Source organism: Tachypleus tridentatus, chromosome 12, assembly GCF_004210375.1.
Source record: "Tachypleus tridentatus isolate NWPU-2018 chromosome 12, ASM421037v1, whole genome shotgun sequence".
Taxonomy (NCBI): domain Eukaryota; kingdom Metazoa; phylum Arthropoda; class Merostomata; order Xiphosura; family Limulidae; genus Tachypleus; species Tachypleus tridentatus.
In genome coordinates this window covers 36,371,581-36,399,491 of record NC_134836.1, presented here as the reverse complement: position 1 = coordinate 36,399,491, position 27,911 = coordinate 36,371,581, and the positions used below count along the sequence as shown (strand labels likewise).

Below are 27,911 nucleotides of genomic sequence, written 5' to 3'. Positions count from 1 at the left end.
AACAAGTAGAAAAATGGAAACCAGATTCAAAGAACAGAAGTCACCTTCACACGTTTTCGAATACTGCAGATCAAATAAACACAACATAACCATAGAAAACACCCAACTACTAAATATAGAAACAAACATAAACAAACTCAAAATTAAAGAAGCCTTACTTGTACAACTCAAGCCCAAAATAAACTAATACAAAGGAATACCTTTATACCTATATTTAAAAAAATAATAAAAAAATATATAAAATTATATATTCAAACACCTGAGCATGCCCTCTACATTCCTACACTCAGTTACACAACCCCCTTCAAACATGTGGTCAGCAAACGGTCAGTTACCTCTTTCTTTCTTTGTGAACCTGACGATGACCGAAGAAGGTAAAAATGTTGTTCACTCCTCTAGGTAAAAAATATTTTCTCAACCCAAACGAGCCATTTTTACATATATAATTTTAATTTTGTTTTCTATTACATGGTAGTTTAAAAATTGAGAGTTCCTCCAGAGATAAATTCGTTTAAATGTAAACATATTTTAGAAGTCTAAAATGGTATGTAAATTCAGAAACACAAAAGACTACTTTCAACTTTGACTCACTAAATATTTTAGGGATGCACAAAAATTTTCTCATATGAACATACCAGATGTATATTTCCTTTACAATATGGCCCGGTATGGCCAGGTGGTTAAGGCACCCAACTCATAATCTTATGGTAGTGGGTTTGACTCCCCATCATGCTAAATATACTCTCCCTTTCAGTTGTGAGGGTGTTACAATGTGACAGTTAATCCCACTATTCAACGGCAAAAGAGTAGCCTGAGAGTTTGAAGCAGGTAATGATAACTAGCTGCCTTCCCTCTTGTCTAATACTGCTAAATTAAGGACAGCTTGTGCAGATAACCCTCACGTTGCTTTGTGTGAAATTCAAAACAAACAAACAAATCCTTTAAAGTAAAGGGATATCTATTTTCCTTGTTAAATCTAAATCAATTTTAATCTTACAATTACAATTTTCAATATCATTTTTGCTTGTAAAATGTACAAGGAGTTTTAATGTGCACTTATTTAAAATTTCATTTCAGACTAAAATTGGTTTCATTATCAATTGCTGGTTTGCATAGAATTAATTTTATTTTTGTCTTGCAGATCTTTATAGTGAATAAACTCATATCTAGTGACCTTTGAGAAAACTTTACCAATTTATCAACCTATACTTTCTTTTTTTTTTTGTTGATATCTTATTTCTATCATTAAATAAATCTGGAAGTTTTATTTATAGATTGTTCTTACTAATGATAACCTTGAATTGATATAATACAAATAAGAATTTAACAGAATTTAAGAATAAAAATAATATATAGATCTGTAGTTTAAAATACTAAATATTTATCACTTGTCATGCCACAGAAAAATGTTCTTTCATGTTACCTAATGAAAAAATAACAAAATGAAAACTAGTCATTTTTGAATCAAATATTTTGTGTGACATCAAACCACAAAACCACTTTGTGGAGGGTCTCTTGATCTCTCAAATTCTGAAAACTGAAAAATGCTCCGAGTTTTAAATACCTTTATCAATAATGCATTTTATTACTGTGATTGATCAAATACTATCTGTAACAAAACTTATAGGTTAATGTAACACTAACACATAATATAATCACTTCCATTGGCTGAAGAAGTGAAATCTGACAATTTTGGATGTACTTAGTGGACAAAACATTCTATTATCCTGTTTAGAAAATATTTTTAGCAGGTATATAATTAAATATATATATATATACACACACACACACACACACACACAAATGCAAAGATGTATGATGGTTAGGTTCAATAGATGTACAAGATCATGTCAAGCTGTAAGTGATAAATGCCTTTAATGCTGCCATAAATTAATATGATGGAAAAACAAACCACACATCAAATGCATCTGAAATGAGTGAGAAACAAAATAGAAAAACATTTATATGCAGATTAAAATCCCTTTGTCAAAAACAGCTAAAGATATTACTAAGTTGTGATGTTTTTTTTTCATTGTTAACTTGTAAGTGAAATAAAAAAGATGTACTGTGTTTGCAAACTGTGCATAATTTATAAACCTGAGCTATATCCAGTAACCAATGCAACAAAAGCTTTTTACCAATAAACACAGGTGTATCACAGTCACTATGTCTAAGCCTACTTTATAAACCTTATGACTGGTTAGCTTTAAAAATCAAGATACAACAAGGACCTATAGATAACTGTGATAAATGCCCTTATTTCTCTCATTAACTAACTAGGTGAAAAAACAAATGACATGCTAAGTACATCTAAAGTGAGTAGTCCTGTCCTCAGAGCAGAATACAACATTACTTATTTCAAAACATACCATACTGGCCAAATTATAAGGTGATGTTTTTTGATTAATAATTAGGTTGTAAAATTTGTAATAACCTTATGATTGTGACCAACCACAGGTTCCCTCGCCCTACTCTAGCATGCCTCATTACTGAATGTCCAGATAGCATCCATCTATGCATGCATGCCAGATGTTTGCTCAATGTTGTTGCTAATTCTTACAACAAATCCATCTACAGGCTGTCCTGTTACAGTACTGAATTTGCTGACATAAAAAAGAAAGTTGTTACACTTGATCTCTTCCATGGTTTCTATAAATGGAGATCACCTTATAATCATGACTGTCCCATAATCAGGCCAAAATGGTGTTACATGAATTTTTTTTTACATATACCATTATCAGCCACATTACTTTTGACAAAATGAAAAGTTAGGTTTCATATGTGGTGATAATAAACATAACTTTCTGAGTATGTTTTACATTTAATCAATGAAATAATTATTGCTTTTCATTTGTTTTTAGTTTACAGTACAGATCAGTGTCTATATGTGTGTGTGTGTGTGTGTGTGTGTGTGTGTATAAATCCCACACTTTCTGTATTACTACATAGTTATCAATTATTCCAGATTCTTTAAAAGTGAAAATTACAAAAGTCATTTACAGGTAGAGTGTTTTCAATCTACACACAAGATGTTTATCAGACTTAACTGAAGCATACATAATTCCACAAGGTTTGTTTGTACACCTTTTACTGTTCATCACATTTAGTTAACAGATCACTAGATGAAACAACTATAAAAATTGCCTGAGTGAAATCTCGTGTGAGCTCATTAAACTGAGAATATAAAATTACGGATCAAAACAGAACAGCAGAATTAATCTACCAAGATTTTGACTCAACTTTGCATATCACATCAGTACAAAAGTGTTCCAATAACATTATAAGCTACTAAATATATCAGAAACAAAAAATTACAAGCAATGAATAGTTAATATATTGTCTTAGTTATGATTAGAATACACTGATTCATTAACTGGATACCCTTGCACTTAATGATACCTTTGGTCATAAACTTAATAATATCTCATTATAAAATGAGACAATACTTCACCAAAGGACAAGATAGCTTACAACCTATTTCGTCCTTTGGTGAAGTAAGAGAAGATTTTAAAAATTTAAATCAGGCAACCACCCATTGTTTAAATTATATAAACTAAGAAATGGTAGAAAATAAAAACTCTCACCTGAGGTATCACATTTTGTGGAGGAGCAGTAACCTTGTACATACTATTAGCTGAACGAGCATTTATTGCTCCTGTTAATAAAAAAGGAAAAAACAGGAAGGAGAAATGTTAAATATAAATTTTAAATCACAATAGTGGATATGACTTAAGTTAATGTTATGGAGTTTTGTAAAATAAACTCTTGAAAACATAATGAATTAAAGTTTAGAAACAGCAGAAATTCTTCCCAAAATTTTACAAATGCACATGTCATTGATTATAACAACTTATAACCATACAGGAATGAGATATGATGACCCTCCTTCTCTCAACATAAAGAAACAAAACTAGAATTTTCCTTTCATGGTTTGTATGATAACTGAGCCAGTCTACCATTACAACTGACCAAAGTGTCCAATACCATTTTCAATGCATGTGTAACACAAAAGTTCTTATTAAACAAACAAAAAATCACATGAAAAAAGAAAATCAGGATCTTTACTGAGAGGTTTGTTATGATCCATCCTGTATTTAACTAATGATGTTCCTGAATATGTCTCAGGAAAGAATATAATTCTTTCACACTTTGAAACAGTCAAGGCAACTATTATTGGATCCTTTGCTTTAATAATACTTAACTTGGCCCACAAACAAATGTTATGAACAAGTGTAATAAATAGCAGAATTGTCACTGTGTTGTCACCATTTTTAGGGGGTAGAGGTGTTATTAAATATTAATGCATGCTGACTTATTAAATAAATGTAAATTATTTAAATATTGAAATTTCAACTGAGCATTTCAAAACATTGTAAGAAACCTTATATTGCTTCAGTTCCTAAATTAGAATACAAAAAAAGAGAAAGTTCCAACAGAGAATTTTTAAACTTCATCATTACAGCAGAGAAAAGACATTCAAATACAAATTTTGATAAGATTATTTTTAAGTTGATAATCATGTTAAAAAAGTACTATGACATGTATAAGATCGTATACGAAAAACAATCTGCTATGTAAATAAAAAAACAGAAGACTTCAATACTAGTGCTTGGTTTTATAATTTTTGAACTTGCCAATATTTTTACTCTATACAAGTCTTCTGTGGCAACTCTGAGAAGAATAATTGCCTGTGTTCTTTAGCCTACACATAATAAAATCTGTACATTCTACTTGGTAACCTAAACTACAAAAAATTAAACACTTACAAACTCTTATTTCATTCTTTTTTCATAATCATCTTTGTCAATTATACTGATACATTAGTGATCTTTTTTCTCTTATGGATGAATTTGACTGAATAAACCCATCAAATCTGACTTATTACTTACTTCTTGTTTCCATATCATTTTTATTCCAGCTGACACCGATTTAATCATATTTAACAAATCCATTTTTCTTCATCTTTTAAAGGAAACTAACAGAAAGGTGGCATCATTAGTACTATGGTTAATAATTTTTTGTTGCTAAGTGCATATGCCTTAGTTCTATGGCATAACAGATTAATTCACATCTGCTGAAGGTAAGTTTATTGGACTTACAAGGAAATGTAAAAGTTGAAAAAGAATAGTAGAAGATATTAATTAGTATGGATACTACCAATTTCCAGTGATTATTAATGCTAAAAACCTCTCCCTGAAAGCAACCCTTCAAGACATTCTTCATACACAAAAGAAATTGCTATATTGAGGAAATAGGTGTGGTTAATGTTTTATCACAAAAGCCTTTGTCAGGTCACAATGATCACATTCTATTTACTCCTAACACAGATTTTAATGTTTTCTATGTATGTTCAGATTTTACCTGATTTTTTGTTATTCATGGTATTTTGCAAAATAACTTTCAAACTCTTATTAAAGTTAAATAAAGCATACTATTCTAACTTTACCTGATAAATAAACAGGAGATGGACCAAAAGGAATTGCTTGTTGTTGGAAACCATGAGCCATAGCTGCTAAGTCACTAGAAAGATAAAAAATAAATAACAGTCATCCTAGTATTTTCAAAAAAAAACTAAGCAGCACTAATCTCTAAATAACACAACATGCATACAAAGAACAGTGCCAGGAGAGAGTGCATTCTATAGGCTGATGTTTTTCAAAAGAACATGCCAGGGTAGATTCAGACCATTTTCTAGAAGACGTTCAGAGTTTTCAGTTCAAATATCATTCAAATATCAAATTACATGATTTTTACTCCTTCTTCCAAATGTTGGCTATTTAGTCATTATAAAATAAACTTCTGAAAATTTATATACCCTTCTCACCTCAAGTTAATTTCTCTTCATTCATCTTGGAACACAATACTTCACACATTATAACTTGGTTAGTTTGGCAAACCTAAGCAGTGCCAAAACACCATTAATCAAATTGCAATTTGACTAACCAATACACCAAAAATATGCCACCAAGAGCTCCACTACAAAATTCAAGATGATGTTGAAAAAGAAAGACAATTTTATTTGACTGATATACATTTCTATACATTTTGTTTTAATTATTAAGGTTTAACCAATAATCCCTTTGGAAGACTATTAGTCAGGAAGGCTGGATTCATCTAAATTGTAGTCAACACTAACAAGTTGTCAAGCACAAACAACAATAATATTTTATTAGATATTGTAACAATAAATAGTGTAGCATATGTAAGTATGTTGGATAATATCCTAATCTCAAATCAAACTTAAGGTTGAAGCTAAAGCAAAATAAAACACATTATGATGAATTCTTCGCATTTTCTTATTTTCGTGCAAACAAATGTTATTTTTTTCATTGGCCTATACGTATTATTCACAAAATACATAAAATTAACGAAGATTCACACTTGTCCAACTGATATTATAAGCAGAAGAGTTTTGAGATAGAAAAAATATTTTGACAGAATTATCATCATCAAAGATCTTCAGGATAAAATAAGACCTGTTATGGTTGATCCTTAATTTCAATATTTCATCACCTACTACAAACCAATACACAAGATTAATAAAAAGGCATTTATCAGCACATACTGTTATAAATAATCATACAGTAACAAAACTTTTGTTACTAACTGCTAATGATACTGAACTATACTACAGAGTCAAAACACAACTGATTCACTGCAAAGTTAAAAATGTCCAGAAGATGAAATGGTAAGAGTTGTGTGACTTTATCACATAGTAATATTTGGTTTATTTATTTCCATGAAACTGGAACTGTAGATGAACTAAATCCCCAACATAAGAAATGACATATTACAAACAAAACAACTAAGCTTTCTGGCAGATTTATTTACATTACAACCATTTAACATTAAAATTATAGTAAAAATAAAACATGTAAACATACTTAGCTTCCTGAACTTTTCTTCTTGTTTCATCTTCATTCAAAACTTTTTTCAGTTGGAGAAAAAGCTGATGTTTTTCATCTTTCAGTTGAATCAATTTATGGCTCAGCTTTGCAACCTACATAAAAGTTTATAACCAGGATGAAAAATAAGTAGATAAAACTGGAAACCTATGAGAAGAAACTAACTGATACATAACTGATATGTGATGTTAATAACGTGAAACATTTGCAGTGTCATTAAACATATCAGGATATAATATCACAGGCCATCTCATCTCTATCTTTTCCAGGATTCAAAACATCTACCTAATAAAGTAAAAAGAAACATACAATTTCACAATAGAGGATTTATACTTAAGTCACACCCAGTATGACAGACAAAACAGTTAACTGTAAGAAGCTACTCATCTGCCTTAAACTTGTTTATAGCTTGATACAACATACAACATAGTGCATAAAAGACAGGGTCCATATAATCCAGGAAACAAACAGATGAGAAAATAGCCTTGAAACAGTAGAAAGAAAGAATATGAAATTGATAAAACTACTAAACACTGATTAAGCACAGACTTGAGAAACCATGAAAGATTACAGATCAAATTACAAAATATATCCAGTTAGTAAGCATAAAAAAATATTATTTGGAGGTGTGTGTAAACACACCTTTGGATATCTTCTTCTAAAGAGAATCTGATAGCAACAGCATTTGACACAAAAGTATGGCATGAAGATACTAAAACTTTCTGTCAAAAATAGCAGAAGTTGAGGATTACACTTTTCAGAGGTAAAAACAAAACATCAACGAGAAAATCATGAATGAGGTGACAATCAGTCTTTACATAAGTAGACATTTCCCATCCTAGTACCTGTCAGTTTACTTATTGTTAAACATCAGTGAAAACAGAAAGATTTGTTAGCCTAGAATTTGTTCTGTTGATATTTGTGGTTTTGTAAATTTGGTATAATTTGGAAAGCTAATGTTATGAGGAATAGGTTAAATTACAAAAATGTTTAAAACTAAAGTGGTAATAAAAAAACTATGAAAAACCAAGAAACTGAAGTAAAGCATTCATATTTACAACTAAGCTAACCTAGCACATGGTAGGTTAATTAAACTAGGCATACTGCATGATGTACTGTCTGTTACACTAACTTTCTACTGTGTGTTCAATGTCACTTTCAAGTGTAAGTTATGTGCATTTTTCCATGCAAAACACAAGCAAGGATTTGTGTCTTACAGAGCAGTAGTAACATTCAAGCTTCAGGCAAATGTGCTTATTGCTTACATAAATTACATCTACTGTCCTTCTCTTACTTTAGAATCAGTTATTTTACAGCAACCTTCAAATGAGTGTCACAGTCTGATATTGTTGCTTGGCCAATCACATGCTTCCAATTTCTGTCCCCGATATACAGTTTATTGCTTAGGAAGAGCATTCCATTAGGGTATGGATCATGGTATAACCCAAAGTGTATCAACCAACTGAGCTCACAAACACACAATGAAAGGTGTAAGTTTGTAGTCAAGTGTTCACTACCCATGGGGAAGTTTGCCACACTCCACACAGGTTTTATGCAAGATGTCATGAGCTTCAGTGTACAAGATGATAATCGTGAAAGATTGTATGTGTAGTACACTGCATTCAGTGAACAGCAGTACACTATTACTGGAGAGGATAACATTTGTAATACTATCAGAGAGAAAGGAATGCACAAAAAAACAAAACAAACATGCAGGAAAGTTTGGGTAATTAAAAAAAAACATACAAATGTATATATGACATTCCATTTTAAACTCTACACTTAGATGACCTTGCAAAATTAGAATACAATACAAAGAAAAAAATTGAAAGAATGTTTCCAGTTTGAGAGAATAGAAATGAGGAGACAAGTCAAATAGAATAATGAAGGAACCTACCTAACTCAGTACCTGATTCAATGGAACTAGAGCTTTTATCTATGAAACAAGCCAAACCTTAACAACAGGTTGGCTGGGAACTGGCTTAAAAAGCTTTTCAAAAGCAACTGATGGAGCCAAAACTCTAGAGACTGAGAACATTAGCATAATGGATATTCTGTTGATAATGTATGTAGGCAAGAAGGAACTAAAACTGACTCAAAATACTGTCACATTCAACTAAAATACAGGCAGATTATCTAATCAAAAAGACAACAACTAACCAATAACTAAACAGTTAAAAACAGTTTAAGAAGAAAGTCTCTTCCAAGAATGCAGCTTCAAGACACCCAGCAAACTCAATATTTAGCAATTAACTGTGCAACTAAATAATATGCATGGATCACACAGCAGATTACCTCAGATGGTTAAAAGTATACAGTAAAAACTGAAATAACTAGGATATGAGACTATCCAAAACAGAAGTGTGTGGTTGCTGAGAAAGAAAAAAAAAATCATTGACTATCCCCAAAAGTCCAGAACAGTATAATAAAAGCATCTGATCTTATGCAAATTACTTCTTTCTCTGACTTCTTACTAAAAATGTTTCAACTGATTCTTGATGATGAGAAACCCACTTGAAATATAAATGTATCTAAGGATGACTGGTGTGGGTATTGACACTTTTATTAATAGAGAGAGAACAACATTTTCATCTTCCTAGATCATCTTCAGATTAAGGACAAAAAGCAAACTCACAGAATGTCAGAACCCAACAGATCTTTAGCACGTAATAGATAGCCAATGAGTCACTTTCAGCCCAAAGGTTCATTATTTCTGATACCCTTTGTAACAAAATATTTTAGTGATACCATTAAAAGTTATTTGTGTTCAATGCTTAACCTGAAAATGACCTAGGAAGATTGTTCTCTCTTTATCAATAAAAGTGTTAATACCAATACCAGCCATTCTTAGATACATTTAAACTGATGCAGAAAACCTGTTCGTTGCTCTCTCTTTATCAATAAAAGTGTTAATACCAATACCAGCCATCATCATGTTATCATACTAATAAACACATGAAGTAAACACCATCTAACCTTAACTTAAAATCTGCAAAGAATTCTGGCAAGATTTATGTTGTTTATAAATTAGGCCTGAATGAATCAGTGTGTTTTAATTGCACACCAAAAATTGTTTCCAAAGTTATTCTGCCTAAATAATTCTACAGCTCTTCAGCTGTAAGTAACTGAAATCTTAAACCATAAGAAAGGCCCACATTTATTTTACAGGTTTTGAACAAGTTATTTTTAATTAGGCCTAAATGAATAAGTTTTTTTGATGGGCTGCAATAAACTGCTATCTGCAAAGTTCTGCTATATCACATATAAATGGCAATGGTTTTGACAACAAAACAACAATGATGCAATTTACTGCCCAGCTCTCAAGTCAACATTTAATGTTTCATATCACATAATGTGCTACCAGCCAGTCCTTGCAAAGAATTTGTGTAAAGGGTTAGAAGAAATAATTTTGCTCAAAAGATTTGTACGTCACGTAAAAGCACAGTCAAATGGTTACCCTATTTGGTTCACAGTTTATCAGAGTCGTGTAATAATACTCATCAGCAAACAAATCATAAGCAGCTGTCCTTAAATTATTAAGTAAATGAAAACTCTAAAGGAGGTAGCCATTTTTACCAACAAGTTATCTCTAACTAACCTGATCTTTTATTTCTTCTAAAGTCATAGCATTCTGTTTTTGTTTCATTTCTTGTTCTCTTCTTAATCTTTCTATTGCAGCATCTGCTTCTTGCTCTGTAAAAGACAAACACAAATTCAAGTCTTATCACTGATAATTATCATAAAGCAAACTCACAGTATGTCAGAACCCAACAGATCCTTAGCTCATAATAGGTGGCCAATGAGTCACTATTAGCTCAAAGGTTCATTATTTCTGATACCTCTTGCTACAAAACATTTTAATAATACCATTAACAGTTGCGTGTATTCAATGCTTAAGTATATAAACAGCTATTTATTGGTTTGTTTGCTTAACCTTTTGTTAAGAAAAATACAACACATTGGGTTGTCTGTATTGTATCTACCATAGGCACTGAAACCCAGTTTTTTAATTATAAACCTTCAAACTTACTGTTCAGTCACTGAGGACAGTATCTATTGGTAAAGGTACATTTCATTTTTCTTGAATATTATAGAAAGCACTACACCCTTGTTAATAATCTACTACAACCCACCTCAAATAATCTTGGGTTACTTTTGTAAACTACTAGCTGAAATATCTTTCTTCAAATAGAAAAAACAGAGGCAATTCCAATAATTTACATCTTGGTTATTATTAATTTCAATAAGAAAAGGGTTCTTCATAAAATAACTTGGAATTTTCATATACTACTTCCTAACTTTATTTGTCTGACTGATATGTTACAGTCTAGTTAAAAGGATTAACTGTCTTATTAGTTTCAATAAATGTTACTCCTCTCATGTTCTTCTATCACTTCCATTTGGTATATTTATTACACACAGCAATTTAAACGTCTTAAATGTTTTTTCACTTCTCATATACTACTTTTTTTTTTTTGGATTAACTCACTCATAACAAATATTTAATGTAGTTTACCATATCAGAACGTCATTTGACTTGTAGCTTTCTCTGTGTATTACAACTTATTTAAATGCATCACTCTCTCATGCGAACTACCTGTCAGTGGATTAACAGAAACTACATATTTCATTTAAACAACTGATATTTTGACATGAAAACAAAGATTTGTTTGAGAAATTTTAAACTTACCTTGTTTTTTCTTTTCTCTCTGTCTCATAATATGACTTTTCAATGCAGCCCACATGGCTAGGCTCATTTTTGGTCTTTCAATCAGTGTGGGCATGACGACAGATTTTTAAAAAAAACTTGACCTCTGATTCAAAACCTTAAAAAATACCATATATTAAAAAATAAAATTCATACAAAAACAAAACACTTAATAGACCTATATGCAGATGAATATATGTATATTTTTAATACTTCCCCAAACACATTAGTTTTTAAATTCTTAGTAACCAATAATATAGAATATGGATACAACTACCTAAAGTTTTAATACAAAATGATAAAAGCCCTATAACCAGAGCACTTCCAGAAGGTAGACCTTTCTTTTAAAGGAGAAAACTTTGAATGGTGGTGTAATCAAATAAGTGATATATAATGGGCCATATTGTACTAGATATGGAGCACACAACAGTGTGCTAAAAAGATGTACTAAACACTTCCAGGAAGACCAGATGACCTTCACAATGTCAGACCTCTCTTCTTCAGGGACAAACTGTGAATGGTGGTGTATTCGAATAAGTGATATACGTTTTCAAAGCAATTTTGGGGATTTATCACACTTACTGACACAAATGCATATAACTAATATCTTGTCTTGCCACTAGTCTGATAAATCCTCAAAAATGCTCTGAAAACAACAACAAAAAGTACACTTAGTATGACGTTACTTATATCTACTTTTAATATACACAACATTTATAAACTATGACACAAGCAATTTAACTTTACATTACAGCTACTCAAACTATAGTGCACATGAAATCATAATCATATCTACATAAAAAAAACTAATCATCCACATACAGACTTTTGTTACATTTTAAAGTAAGATGTACTTTACTAATATTATAAAGTTTAATAAATATATTAATCTCGATGCTAGAATGTGTTGTGTTGGTAGAAATGAGATGGTCGAAATAGACCAAATGGTTCTATGTTATCCCTTACAAAAGAAAGCCATACAGATGTCAAGAAAGAAAAAGAAAAATAATAAAATATCTTCTGTTTTACCCAGTAAAAATAACAAGCTAAAGTGATTTTCTACCATACATTTGAAACTAAAGCAAGGAACACTTCTACAGAGATCAAATATTACTAATAGCCAGTGGCCCTCTATATATATAGTTAACATCTCCAAGTACCCATTGCTCAAAAATGCAATTCATAAATAAATAAAATTTGGCACTATTTATGAAGTTCAGTTCTAAGTGTCTTCTCCCTCAAACAATTGTCCCAGGCCCCTCAAGAACTTAGTATGAAACTGGCTGAGATAACATCAGCCTAGCCCATTGTTTCCACTACTTGGTTAATTATCTTTATTCATTTTAAGGCTTAACCCTACTTTTTAGAAATGTCAATTGATCAATCCACTGTTATCTACCACAACCAATCACAATACAATTCTACAGTCATCTAATTGGTACAACTTCTGATGCCTGGCATGCTTTTGTGTGGTTGGTAATAAAAGGTTGATGTTTTAAAAGCATTAATGAAAGGAAATGATCTTGTGACCTAACTTTGTCATCAAATGTTAAACACAAAAACTTAATGCATTATTAAAAAAAAAAAGTGTAGAGATTACAAATGTTTTGTAGAAAAATACACAAGAAACACAGTTGTGTCACCTACTAGTGGTTTTAATGGCAAGGCAGGAAGAATAATTATACCTTCATATGATACATTCTAAATCACTATTTTTGTTAAAAAACAAAAACTATTGAATATATGGAAAATTGTAGACAAAAACAGAACATATTCACTTCACTGCTATTACGGTGAGAGCATGTTTACATCTAAGCTGATAAAACATGTTGATAATTTGTCATAATGCATTACTAATAATAATATATACGAGTAACAATTAGTATAACAGGCCTAATACTATTGTCTTATAATAAGTATAATTATTTCATTAATAGCTTAAAATCACCTTTGATAAACTTTTATTTGATAAATACTTAAAATTTATGATAATGTCTTAATTGTAAGTTGCTTTATGTTTATATCTCGATCAATAAAAATTGTGTACAGATGTTTTAACACCAACAGTCCTGAAATGTACCGAACATAATATTTTGTGTTGAAACTTTCTATTTGAATCTCTTCAATTTTTATGAATACACAATTTATGTATTGCTTAATTTTCCTATCCTTTGGAAACTTTTGTCACATTATATTTACCTCAGCTATTTTACTTTTAGTATATTTATCTTTACTTTTAAGTATGCAACAAAACCTCTAACCCATTTTAAAGTTAGGGATTTATTTGCAAATGATTTCTGAAGTTAAAAATCAAACTAATACTTTTTAACATTATTTGCTTAATGTTATAAAATATATTACTAAAAACTCCCATTAATCATAAATTAATAAGTTCCCCAGGTTTTGTTTTTAACACCACAAACATATCATTGCCAGGTTACACTTATTAACTTGACTTATTACATCGCTTTTACTGCAGTCATTAGAAACTATAAAAGAATTCCTCTGGCAATGTAAACTTATCAACTGAATAAAATATAATACTTAATATACAGATAACTGCAGAAGTTTATTTTGTTATGGTTTTATGCCTTATAGTTTTACAATTCAGTAAACAAAGAATTACAATTATAGTTGTCAGAGCCCCTGAAAAATGCAATTTGGGTGTCAAAATACTCAAGAAATGCTCAAATGGTATAAAATGCAGATTTAAGTTACTCATGCAAATATGAATTCCTAATTTGTAATCTACAAACTCAAAAACGTACATTTATGGTGGTAATAAATTATAAAGACATTGATCGTCTGAACTTAGAAAGTTTCAACTTTCAAATTACTACTTAAATGATTTTTTCCAACATAAATCAATTATAGATTCTTCAATATCTTATGTTGTTAGTATAGGTACTAAATAACTATTCCTAGTATTACTATTTATCGTTATTAGTAATAGTACACTTCTAGTACCAGTAGACTCGTTTGCTACATTACTCAGTGATTAGGCCTAGCCATATTCACCCAAACATTTGAGTTTACTTTTGGAATTTAAATTCGTTACTAAAACCCCAAAACTAACCATTTATACTTACGAAAAAAATAATTTAATTTAATTTTTTGCAACTATTTATAATGTCCCAAATGTTAACTCACCATAAAATCAAAATTTTAAGTTTTCTAATTCCGATGATAAAATCTCAATCTAAATAGTAAAATCCAGGGTACTGCGAAATACTAAACCGAAAGAAAAAAACCAAATCAAAGGAACTTAAATTATATTAGTGAATACTGTGGAAATTTTATGAAAGAGATTTGAATAACAACACCAATAAGTTAAAAATGCACGTGAAATACACACAATTTACTTCCTCGTAGTTTTCTCATATTGTATAACCAAATTTAACTGTCATAATTCTTATCACTAGACCGTAGAGATAATTTTTATCTACATGTTTCCAACATAACCCACACAACAAGCTTTCATAACTTTATAACATGATTGAAATTTTACATGGCTTAATAGTTATCGCTCTCAGACTATGAATCAGATGATTTACGGTTTGCAGCCCGTTGCCGCAAAAGCATAAGTCCACTGAGGAACGAGATAAAATAATGCAATGTTAAAAATATAAGTCTGATAATAATGTCTTCTGACTTCATTTATTCGGAAAAGCCGTTCACATTCTAACAACTGTTGTTGTAGCATATTCTTAATGTAAATAGCATTCAAATCAAATAATCACATATATATTCAACAGTATTCACACAATTTTTTGTTTCTGATAACTTAAAAGACCTGGCATGGCTAGGTGGGTTAAGGCGTTCTACTCGTAATACGAGGGTCGCGCGTTCGAATGCCCATCACACCAAACATGCTTGTCCTTTCAGCCGTCGGGGTGTTATAATGTTACGGTCAATCCCACTATTCATTGGTAAAAAAGTAGCCCAAAGTTGGGGGTGAATGGTGATCACTAGCTGCCTTCTCTCTAGTCTTATACTGCTAAATTAGGGACGGCTCATGTAGCTTTGCACGAAATTAAAAAAAAAAAAAAAAAGCGTATTCAAAATCTATTCTTTTTTTGTCAACATTTTGGCGTAAAACATATTATAAATTGTTATGAACGTTTGTATGTCTTGTGCTAACAACTTCTTCTGTGAACTCTACCAGCTGGGCGTTGGTTTTTGCTCTTATACTTCTGTACTCTTCCTATTCTCACATTTTAAAAACTCTCACAGTTTTAATCTACAGTTGCACAACAAGGCTATTTGGGTGACCTATCTTAGTTTTACCATTCTCAATCTTATTACGACCGACTTACCTAATGCAGTAAAACTGATATCAAGTACTTAACCCAGTAATACTTCTGTTTTTCAGATTATAAACTGATGTTAATTGTACCAGCAAAACTTATTGCATTAACAGCCTTTTTTTCTTCCAACCTAGTAATAAGTTTTATAGTGCAGTTGATATAAGTCAATTAACTATATACATTCCTGGATCTTAGTATTAATAATATCCTATGCTAACTCTAATCACATTTCGAGTTGCTGGAGAATAGTAGTTGTAACAAATCATTCCTCGACGCTTCGAATGCTAGACCGATTTCCTTATAGTTTCTTTTAAGCGCAAAGCAAGTCACACAATGGGCTATCTGCACCCTTTTCACCGAAAAGCATCGAACTCCGGACCTTAACATTCTAAGTCTGCATACTTATGGCTGACCCAGTCGAACACTTCCACAAATACGTTATATCTGTTTGAAACGAGATCAAAATATAATATGATATAATTATAATTTAATATAATTATACTTCATATTCCATAGTTGGATATGATTTGTTCAGTTTATTTTTAATTTCTCACAAAGCTACTACAGAGCTATTTTGCTATCCTTCTCTTATTTAACAGTAATAGACTAGAAAAAAAGCAGCTAGTCAACATCGCCCATTGCCAATTCTTGCGCTACTCTTTTTATCCATGAACAATGAAACTGGCCATTACATTATAACGCCCCATGGCTGAAAGGGCGAGCATGTTCGGTACCGGTTATTCGAATGCGCGATTCGTACATTACGAATCGAACACACTAACCAACAGACTATGCGAGGCCGAATGAATGAGGTAGTTCATAGTTGTGAGCCCCTCAGTGGCATCGCGGTATGTCTACGGACTTGTAGTGCTTGAAATATGGTTTCGATATTTTTGTGGGGTAGAAGACAAATAACCCTTTGTGCAACTTTGTGCTTAACTACAAACAACAACATAGTTGTGAAAGTCTTTCTACACAATTGTGATTGATTTCCAGCAGAGAAGCAGTCAATCTACGGTCTTATAATGCTAAAACCCAAGGATAGATTCTTAAATTCAGGACACTACTGAACTAGTCGTATTTTTCTTCTACGATATTAAATCTCATTATTGGTATTCATGACAATAGCTATATTACTTGTGTGTTGTTTTGTTTTTTTTCTAATCGATTAAGACGTTGTATTACACGTGTTCGGGATGAATGTGGCTGAGCTTGTCCAGTTTCAACTTAGTAAGTCCTAGGTAATAAAAGTGATAGTCTATTCGGCTTAGAATATATGTGTAATCAGTGTCTGTTTCTAACTGGTTGCTCTTCCTCTAGTCAGCAATTCACAATTAGAGATAGCTATGTCTGAATGTTAGGACCTTTGACCCAGTCATTTATTCTTTTTTTTTGCATGTGTAATACTAAACATTATCAGTATTTACGGCAAGTACTTACAGTATCGTTATTGTTGTTCTATCTGGTTGAAATATTGTGGTATCCATATGAATAGCATTTCTTAAACTGGTCGTACTTTTCCGTTCAATAAAAACAACGTTTCAAAAAGTTTGTTAACGTGAGAAACGAAATAAGGCTCCATTCTATAAGAATAGCGTTTAAAAAAAAATTGTTAACGTGATACACGAAATAAGATTACGTTCAGGAAAAAACATTTCAAAGAGTTCGTCAATATAAAACAGGAAATAACGTTCCGTTCTACAGGAACAGTGTTTCAAAAAATTTGTTGACGTGATACACGAAATAAGGTTCCGTTCTATAGGAACATGGCTTCAAAGAGGTCGTTAACGTGACACACAGAATAAGTTCTGTTCTGTAAGAACAACGTATCAAATAATTCGATAAAGAAATAAAGGTTTTTATGAAACAACAACGTTCCAGAGTTATTATGAAACATGAGATATGGCTTCATTCATTAACAATGTTTTAATAACGCCTTGACACGCTTGGCCATGCCGGGCAAACAAAAATGTAAGAAAACATATGTTTGATGATAACATGAACTAAGATTCACCCTTCTCCCTCAGTTTGTTCTACCTCTACCACAAACTATACATTTGTATAAATATAAATTTACACGGATGTATTAAGTCTCGTGAATAAAAGTTAACTTTGACCCGACTTATATATTATAGAAAGTTTTTGTTGCAACAGGAAGTTCCACTGTTTAAAGTGGTGCTTTGACACACTTTAAGTTATTAAAATTTGGAGTATAGTTTAATTAACGTTATGCGTATACTGGTATAAACCTGGTCATCTCTTTCATGTTTTAACCGAAATATATTAATGTACGTGAGTGATATCTGGTCAATAAAACACGTGTTAGGCTGGCTTAACTACAGTGATCAGTATTGTAGTTTTATATCCATTTATTTTAAAAATTTGTATTTCCGAAACAAAGTTGTTTCAAGTATTTCACAGTTTCACAAGTAGCTTTGATATACACACAACATTTAAAAGCCAGTAGAAAAAAAATTGTTATCCTAATTAATGTCTCAGTTACACACCAATTTTTATTCATTGTAATCCATTAAATAAACATGATTTTAGAATTTTTAAACTCCGATAGAAAACCATGTAAGTAAAATGAGGTAAGAACCTTCATTTGGGTAAAATGACCACCCTCATGTGTATATATATATGTGTGTGTGTGTGTCATTAATTATTACGTGTTGCTATGTCTAGAAGGAATGGTATGTAACCATTGTTCATACGACCACGTGTATAAACACACTGCGGGAAAGATGAAAACATTAATGCTCAAAGCGCGGTTGCACTATTTTGTTTTTGAACAGCTTTGATCTAAGAAGATATATCTGGGAATTTCACTTTATTGATTTAGGACAATAAAGAAATACAGACAACCAAATAAGTCACTAAAGAAATACAGTCTAAATTTACTTATTTTTTATAATGTTCAATTGTTGTTCAATAAAAACCTGAGAGTAAGACATCTTTCTTTCAAGCCAATCTTATCTTACACCAGTTCCCACGCTTTTTTTGAGCTATTGTCATTGGTTATATACAGCTTGTGCGTGGCCTGCCTGATCCATGCCCTCAGTATTTGAATACTTGTGTAATTAAGTGATCTAAATATATTATACAAGTCTATGTCAGATGATCAGGTGGTTGGGTGCTCGACTCGTAAACTGGAGGTCGGGGGTTCGAATACCCGTCGCACAAACATGCTCGCCATTTTAGTTGTGGGGGCGTTATAACATTACGTTCAATCTTACTATTCGTTGTTAAAAGAGTAGCTCACGAGTTGGGTAGTGATGACTAGCTGCTTTCCCTCCACTCTTACACTTTTAAAATAGGAACGGCTAGCGCAGGTAGCCATCATGTAGCTTTGCGCGAAATTCAAAACAAACCAATCTTTGCTTTAACTACAAATGTCATTTATAATAAACAAAAGCTCATTTTAAAACATTTTGCGTTTTGATGGCCTTTAATTTTAAATTGTTGAAGACCATAATCAGAGTTAAGGTGGCCATCTTACCACATTTTCTCCCAAGGTTCAAATAAATTCAACCTCGTATTTAAAGGTTAAAATTCAATGAATTTGTGAACATATTTAAGATATTAAAATCTTTATTTAAACTGATTAACGATTGACTCTACACGTTTCAACGTGGTTTCACGTCACCTTTTTAATTTTGTTTCCGCGTTTAAAAATATAGAATGCCTTTTACAACTGTTGACTGGTTTAAAAAATATTTTAATTGTGTGTTATAAAACGTTGTTTTTTTTGTAGGTTTTAATATTTAAAATTCGAACTCTTTGATAAAAGTTCCATGGTGGCTCAGTGGCAAGTTGTGAAAGCCGACGATGCTGAAAATCGGGCTCATTATTAGAGTGGGTACAGCGAAAATAAACAGTTGTGGAGCTTTGCATTTAAACACGACACTAAAATAACCTTTGTTGAATATTTGTATAAAATTTATTTTCCATATCTTTGCTGGAAACTCAGATGTCGCTACGAAAAGTTCCAGTTGCACAGTCTCTGTTAAACAGTTGCAAGTAAAGCCATGGGGATATATCTGCTGTATCTAACCCTGGATTTTAGCGTTGTGCATCTGTAAGCTTACCGCTGTCCAGTCTGGAGACATTAAACAGTTACATAAGACATTAAGATTTCCCAGTATCGCAAAGTCAAAGCAAAAGCAAAGCCAACATCTATTAAAGCCAACCATTTTCTCCGCATTTTTATTTTAAATTTTAGATAAACACTGCTAGCTAAAATCTTAAGGTTAATGAACCTAAAGAAAAAATATGCATTTTGCATTGTTAGACTCAACCACTTATTTGAGTAGAGCTTCGAAAGGTGAAAATAAAAAAAGGGAAAATAAAAAAAAAACTCTTTTAGCATTTAATAGGGAAAATGTGAGCTATAAAATACTAGATGGTCAAAAGTTTAAGACCATACCAAAAATAAGTTCTAAACAGGGTAGGAAATGCCCAACAAGAGGTCTCAGTAGTGAGTTGCACGGCTGTCATTGCGAATAACTTCAAACATTCGCTTTGGTATGGTCGATATAAGCGTTTGCAGAAGACTGGCTGGAATGTTATTCCAAGTGGTGAAGATTTATTTAGGAAGATCATGCACTATTTGAAATTGACGTCCATTTCTATAGACTTCCCTTGCCATCCACCCCCAAACATTTTCAATAAGGTTCAGTTCGGGCAAACACGCTGGATAATCCAAAAGAATCACGTTATTCGCCATGAAAAAGTCCTTTGTCCTGCGGGCATTGTGGATTGCAGCATTGTCCTGCTGAAAGATCCAGTCATTTCCACACAAGCGAGGGCCTTCAGTCAATAAGGATACTCTCTTCAACATGCCAATGTCGCCAGCTGCTGTTTGACACCCCTGTATAACCTGAAGCTCCATTGTTCCATGGAAGGAGAAAGCACCCCAGATCATGATGGAACCTCCTCCACTGTGTCATGCAGAAAATATCTCCGGTGGGATATCCTTATCGTGCCAGTAATGTTGGAAGCCATCTGGACCATCCAGGTTAAGTTTTTTTCTCATCAGAGAAGAAAATCTTCGTCCACTTTTCTGTGTGTCATCTTTGGTGCTTCTCAGCAAAGTTTAGCCGAGCTGTTTCCTGGTGTGAAAAGAGGCGTAGCCGTTGAAGATGTTTACGGTTTTTAAAGCCTTTCTCTCGTAGATGCCCTCTTATTGTTCTTGAGCTGCATTCTGCATCCGTAAGGGCCTTAATCTGGTTTGACGATCAGCTGGTGTCTTGTTGGACAATCTGTCGAATCCTCCTGCTCAACGCAGGCGAAATTTTCTTGGGCGGATCACTTGAAATTCTCGTTCCGTATCCCTCAGGGTCTTTTAAGAAATTTGAAACATTATTTTTACTACGCCCAATCTCACCAGCGATGGCACGTTAAGAGAGACCTTGCTTTTGCAGCTCAACAATTCTGCCACGTTCAAACTCTGTCAACTTTTTAGCCTTTGCCATATTTTTACCCAATGTAACGCAGGAAATGTCAGTGGGAGACGTTGACAACGTTAATGCTTGAACACAAATTTCGTTACGTGTTTACCGATTAACGCTTCGTTTCAGTACGGTCTTAAACTTTTCACTAGCTAGTATTTAGGCTAATTTCATAGTGTTCACATTTTCCCAATTAAATGCTAAAAAGTTCTTTATTTTTATTTTCCCTTTTCTTATTTTCATCTTTCGAAGCTCCACTCAAATAAGTGGTTGAGTCTTACAACGCAAAATGCATATTTTTTTTTCTTTATGTTCATTGGCCGTAAAATTTTGGCCAGCAGTGTATGAAGCTTCTTGAACCGCCATCGCTCACAGCTTTGCTTCTTTATACGATCTTTGTTCATAATAGCCTACCAGGAAATATTATTTTTGGGGCATCCTATATTTAATTCTTTAGTACAATGGATCACTCTCTCGTAAGAGATCAAATAATTGTAATAACCATTACATTACGCTTCGTTTCGACAGAACGTGATAGTCGGGTAAGTCGTCAGGGTGGTTTGAAGTTTTTGTAAGACATTCCTCTAGTAAGGCTGAATTGACAAATATAAGCAAATTACTTGAAATTATGCCTTATCACCGGTCTCCGCCCGATCTCAGCCTTTTTTTTTTAACTCCCTCCCAAAAAAACCCAACAATTTTGTGAATCGAAGCTTTCGAACGTGATTAATGTTTGAATGTGCAAACAAATACAACTTGTATATTGAATAAATGCAAAGATCATTTACCACATTTAAACTATAAATTTTAATGCAATAAGTGTTTCACGTTCAACCGTATACTTGACCTTTCAAAATGACATTTTTTTTTCTCTAACACAGATTGAATTTGGTTGGTTATGAAAACTGTATAACTCACATGAATGTATTTCAAAGTATAAACGCCCAAAATATTATATTTATTTTACATTTTATTTAATTTAAAATGAAACGTGTAAACTATGCGTATGCCTTTTTAACTAATGTGATCACCTGGAATTTCCCAGGATTACAATTATATTTTTATTAAAACAGTACCAAGTTTTTGTGATATGTACTGAATGAAAAGTTTTGTAGTCTCGAACTTATCTTAGTTTTTGTAAGCATAAAAATGGTGTATCAAACTTATATAGCTTTCTGTCTACTACACATGACAAACTATACAACTTTTAGAGAAAAATTCTTAAAAATAGACGTAACAGTTTTGCGCTCTAGTAGCACTGTAGCTTAGTAAGAAATGTGTACAAAATCTAGCGTCTTAGTTTTACTATAGAGTAATAATAATCACAGATAATTCAAGGGGCTAAATATAGACTCAAGACCTTGGTGCTTGTACCTTTGAGCTGTCACTGTGATATGATTAGCCCATAACACGAGTTTCTATGCCTATGTCAGTGTGATTCTAAACATATATTACAGGTATGACTTTGATAAGAAAAAATTTAAACTTTTACAAGGCAGATGCCAGTTTATATAACGATAAATACGTCATTGGTTCGTAAAAAATTATAAGTAAGAGCTGAAAGACAAGTTAAACCAGAAATCGTTTCTCTAAGAGATAAAAGAGTGTTTTTTTTTAGTAAATGCAACGTACCACTGGGTTAAATGTTATTTATATTAATAAACAATATATTTGTTTTTAGAGTATAATGTCAGATACAAATGTGAATATGTTCAAAATTTAGTTTTAAATTTGTAACGAACATACAAAAAATTGTAGCAGGAATAACCCCTGCTGTTCTTTTTCACTTATAAAACTCTCCTGTGCGACTTATTAATCTAATTATAAGTGTTACAATGCTGAAAAGTTAGCCACAAAGTTTATAATTTTAATTTGCTCAATTTAAGCAGTTACTGACTCATTACGAGAACAGTACATGGTCTATCAGTCAATATTTGTTTTATTCTATCACCCCTTTTTTCTGTTTTTAGTTTAACTAAAATCTTATTAATTAGCGCAGTTTCATAGTAAATACACGTATATATGTAGCATACTTATCCAAACCTAAATGTAAATATTAGAGTTTAACATGTCGTTAAAAATCAATAATATTAATGTGAATTATTTTACTGTTTCGGGATCTCAATATATGCAATTTCAATTCGTAAGCTTTTTACAGCTCAGTGAGAATACTAAAAACATAATCAGAGGAGCTGTAAAAAGCTTACGAATTGAAATTGCATATATTGAGATCCCTAAACAGTAAAATAATTCACATTAATCTTATTGATTTTAACGACATGTTAAACTCTAATATTTACATTTAGGTTTGGATAAGTATGCTACATATATACGTGTATTTACTATGAAGCTGCGCTAATTAATAAGATTTTAGTTAAACTAAAAACAGAAAAAAGGGGTGATAGAATAAAACAAATATTGACTGATAGACCATGTACTGTTCTCGTAATGAGTCAGTAACTGCTTACCTCTTTATCTGTGAGTAATTGAAATTTTATGCCATACATCCACATTAATTTTCCAACTTCGAGCAAATTGTTAGTAATCAGGCCTAAATGAATCTGTGTGTTTTCACTGTGCTTCAAAAACTTTCGTCTGCAAAGTTATGCTGCGACGTTGAAATGCACGTGTCCTTGCTAACAAAAAAACCTGTGGCAGGTACTGAGTTTTTAAAAGAAAGAAAAATTTTCCTAAATTGGAGTGTTTAGAAAAATAAATATCCCCTTCCCTTCGTCTTGCTAGGGTTAATTCGTTGTCGCTAGCTGGCTGGTATAGAAAACTGGTAGATGTCCGGGACTCTGTTAGGCAGAGAAAGGCCAAGATGGATGACGAATACATTGAGGAGAAGCTAGATGGCCATGTACAACAAAGCATATCTCAATAAACGCTCTATAAACAAGGTCACCTTGTGGCTGGATCTATAAATTCAATGTTATGGCTGGGAACAGTAAAATACAAGAGTACTCATCCTTGCCAACCAGGCGACATTGATATTGGCCAGTTTTTCAGGGAACATGTCAAACGTTTCATACCACTTGATATGCCCTCGCCTATCATAGCCAAGAATTCCTGTTAGGAGTAGAGAAAAATCAATTAATGATCAGCTCCCAGTGATATGTTTGCGGACTTACACTGTTACTAACCGTGTTTCGATACCCGTGGTGGGCAGAGCACAAACAAACAATATTAATGATTAGTTGATGTCATTAATACGCATCAGTTAAGCAGAAGTCCACATAAAATACGTGCAATTTATTTTTATTATTTTTGAGCCACCGGTTTACTGATGAAGTTATAATGGGAATTTTCTTTGCATCTGGTTTAGTTTGTTTTGTTTTGAATTTCACGCAAAGTTGCACGACGGCTATTTGGGCTAGCCGTCCTTAATTTAGCAGTGTAAGACAAGAGGGAAGGCAGCTAGTTATCACTACCCACTGCCAATTCTTGGGCTACTCTTTTACCAACAAATAGTGGGATTGACTGTAATATTATATCGCCCCCACGGCTAAAAGGGCGAAATTTTTTCTTGTAACGGGGATTTGAACTCGCGACCCTCGGATTGTGAGTCGAGTACCTTAACCACCTGGCCATGCCGAGCCCTGTTAACTTTTGATCCACCTGAGACAATTCATCTTTTGAGGCCTATACATAAAAAAAAAACTTATGAAACTGACAACATATATTTAACAATTATATCAAATAAACTCATTATCTTAATACCAATTCTATTATGTATTATAATCATCTCTGATAACTCTGCATCTGAGAACAGGTAATTAATAGCCTAAAGCTTGTGTGCATTTTTATGAAATTAATATTGTGGAGAGGAAAAACGTCTTCGGCAAGGTTTAAAAAAGTGTGACCTCCTTCTAGCTACTTTAGATGCCGGTTTTCTGAGTAACATTTCAGACTAAATTTGTGCTATTAAGCCATGTTTTAACATTTATTTATTAAGATTATTGAGATCTTTATAATCTACCATTTTCCGACATCCCTCATACAAATAAAATGAATATCAGTGAACAAATATCTGCAAGATATTATCGAACCACTGTGATAACCACGCTATTCTGTATTATTAATTGTTACACCACAATGCGTTATGTTTATATATATATACATATATATACAAACGTTCAAGAAACGCCTTGGTACAAAGGTAGCTTGACAACAAGCGTTTCTGCCTTTCATTTCTAAGAACTGACGAAAGAACTTTGTGGAAGTTTCAGCAACTATTATAGTAAACTTATCACTAAATGTTTTTAACACTTTGAAGGCAGAATTGCTTTCAATGCAAATCACTATGATTCTGTTATCTAACGCGGGCATTCTTTAATGGCAGTAAGAAAGCGACATGACAAAATAAATACATGGAGCCATAAATTATAGATTCATACCGCAATATATAAACGCAGTGAAATTTATCTTCAATCAGTTGAAAAGCGACAGCAGAAACAATTATTATGATGAAATGCAATATTATAATTCAAATTCTGAGTTCAACCACCTTGGAAGACATACTGCAGATACCTATTCTGATTTAAATTTAGGTTTATGGTGTGTTATTTAAACATAATTTATTGTTAAAAGATATATTTCTTCTCTACATGTTCTATGGTCCTTTTTCCTTTAAATTACCTCGTGCTTTTGTTGTTCTTGTTGTTAAAAATAAAACAGAATTTTCCTTTTTAACAATTTAGCAATATATATATATATATATTTATTTATTTGATATATATGCATGTATGCTACAAAGAAGCATAGATATAAGAATGCAATTCACTTTGACTATTGGAAAATTTACAAGCCTGAATCACCTGGAATCAAAGTAAACAATATTTTTTGCTATTTTATAAATTTTGTTTGTTTTGGAATTTCGCACAAAGCTACTCGAGGGCTATCTTTGCTAGCCGTCCCTAATTTAGCAGTGTAAGACTAGAGGGAAGGCAGCTAGTCATCACTACCCACCGCCAATTCTTGGGCTAGTCTTTTACCAACTAATAGTGGGATTGACCCGGCTGGGAGGGCGAGCATGTTTAGTGTGACGCGGGCTCGAACCCGCGACCCTCGGATTACGAGTCGCACGCCTTATGCGCTTGGCCATGCCAGGGCTATTTTACTAAATTAGAAAGGTAAGTAATTGGTATAATATTTTATTACCATTATCGAGTCACTTTTTTGTTAATCACATAATTAGCGAGTTATAACAAGTATAATTAAAAAGTAAACGATAATAATATTCGCTTTCTAAAATTTGCAGATTTAAATAACAGACATACAAGTTTTAGATATATATCATGTCGATCTAGGAACCGACATTAAACTCAATCTGATAACTTACGAACATTTCTATTCCTCAGCAAATTAGTGGAAAAACATTTTAGCAAAATTAGTTTCACGAACATTTAAAATTGTAAATAACCTTGAAAAATGTTAGCCTAACAAAAATGTCTAAATGCAAAATTTATAAAAAGAGTAGCCTTTTCTAAAATCTGATCTGATTGAAGTTGAGATGATATAATTTCAACAAAACATGGTAAATAGAAACGGTGTTGAAAAAACTGGAATTAAGGATACGTAGCTGAGGTAACAAATCAGTTATTATTATGCACAGTTTTGATGATCTTTGCTTGCTAAGCACATAGCCACGTGATAGGCTATCAGGAGTATCATTATAAACCTGCAGACTTTGTGCTGAGCGACTGGGAACTGATCATGTAGGCGCCGCACGTGCAATGATTTTATATCTTTCATATAAAAACATAAAATTTCAATTTTCGACACACTTTATCGTCACCAAGATGATATGAAATAACAGGAAAAGAAGTAAATCTCGCCTCTGTCAGTTGTCATTTTTTTAAAAATGGAGTTTAATTTAATGACGAAATGATAAAGAAGCAGAGAAAACAGATGAAAAACATCACGGATGAAATTAAGGACACCATAAGTATGATGATGAAACAGAAACATCCGTTCTTCATACACAACTGAATCAATTAAGACAAACAAAAGTTATTTTGTGTTTTTTTTTTTTTAAATCAACATAAGCTACTTATGATGTCTTTTGTTACCTCTTCAGCTGAAGTAGCTATGACCAACATAGTGATCTCTTAACCTAATCAATCAAGAATTCTTTAACCTACTTTCATTTTTATCTTAAGACTGCATTTTCAAAACTGTTTCTTACCTGTTGAAATTTTCACACAATTTTTTTTTCTCTTTTTAAACAAATACCCACAAAGAATACATTACAAATTCATAAATAAAAGACTCTACCATAAATAGCCGATTTTATGTTTATTACAGCTATAATGCATGGGTGTGAAAAATGGTATGCTGAAAGCGATGAATTTGTTACTTTGAATGTTATACGGAAAGATAACGTTTATCATTAAGGAGATATCTGACGTGTCACGAAATGATGGTGTCGTTCCAGAAAACCGCTTCGACCCGGTCAGAAGTGACCGCCGAGACTCTCCACATATAAAAACTGAGCTGATAACCCACTTAGTAAATTTTGTAGCATCTTAGCCTTGGAGCA

The 27,911-nt window shown here is 32.3% G+C and overlaps 1 protein-coding gene across 5 annotated transcripts in view; it reads right to left on the bottom strand.

Annotated features, from left to right (window-relative positions):
• LOC143235844 (uncharacterized) overlaps window positions 1–15,064 on the bottom strand; it is a 37,460-nt gene extending 22,396 nt beyond the window's left edge. Inside the window, exons 1-7 of one of the 5 annotated variants that reach the window (XM_076474081.1) lie at window positions 14,764–14,817; window positions 11,891–12,259; window positions 11,596–11,731; window positions 10,504–10,598; window positions 6,885–7,000; window positions 5,447–5,520; window positions 3,585–3,655 (exon numbers count right to left, since the gene is read on the bottom strand). In XM_076474081.1, the coding sequence (XP_076330196.1) occupies window positions 3,585–3,655; window positions 5,447–5,520; window positions 6,885–7,000; window positions 10,504–10,598; window positions 11,596–11,689 (450 nt within the window). In that variant the 5' untranslated portion in view covers window positions 11,690–11,731; window positions 11,891–12,259; window positions 14,764–14,817. Of the gene's footprint in view, window positions 1–3,584; window positions 3,656–5,446; window positions 5,521–6,884; window positions 7,001–10,503; window positions 10,599–11,595; window positions 11,732–11,890; window positions 12,260–14,381; window positions 14,401–14,580; window positions 14,603–14,763; window positions 14,902–14,968 lie in introns of those variants that run through there. The other 4 variants (XM_076474082.1, XM_076474080.1, XM_076474083.1 and 1 more) reach the window with 4 other exon arrangements.
• Between the last annotated feature and the right edge of the window lie 12,847 nt (window positions 15,065–27,911).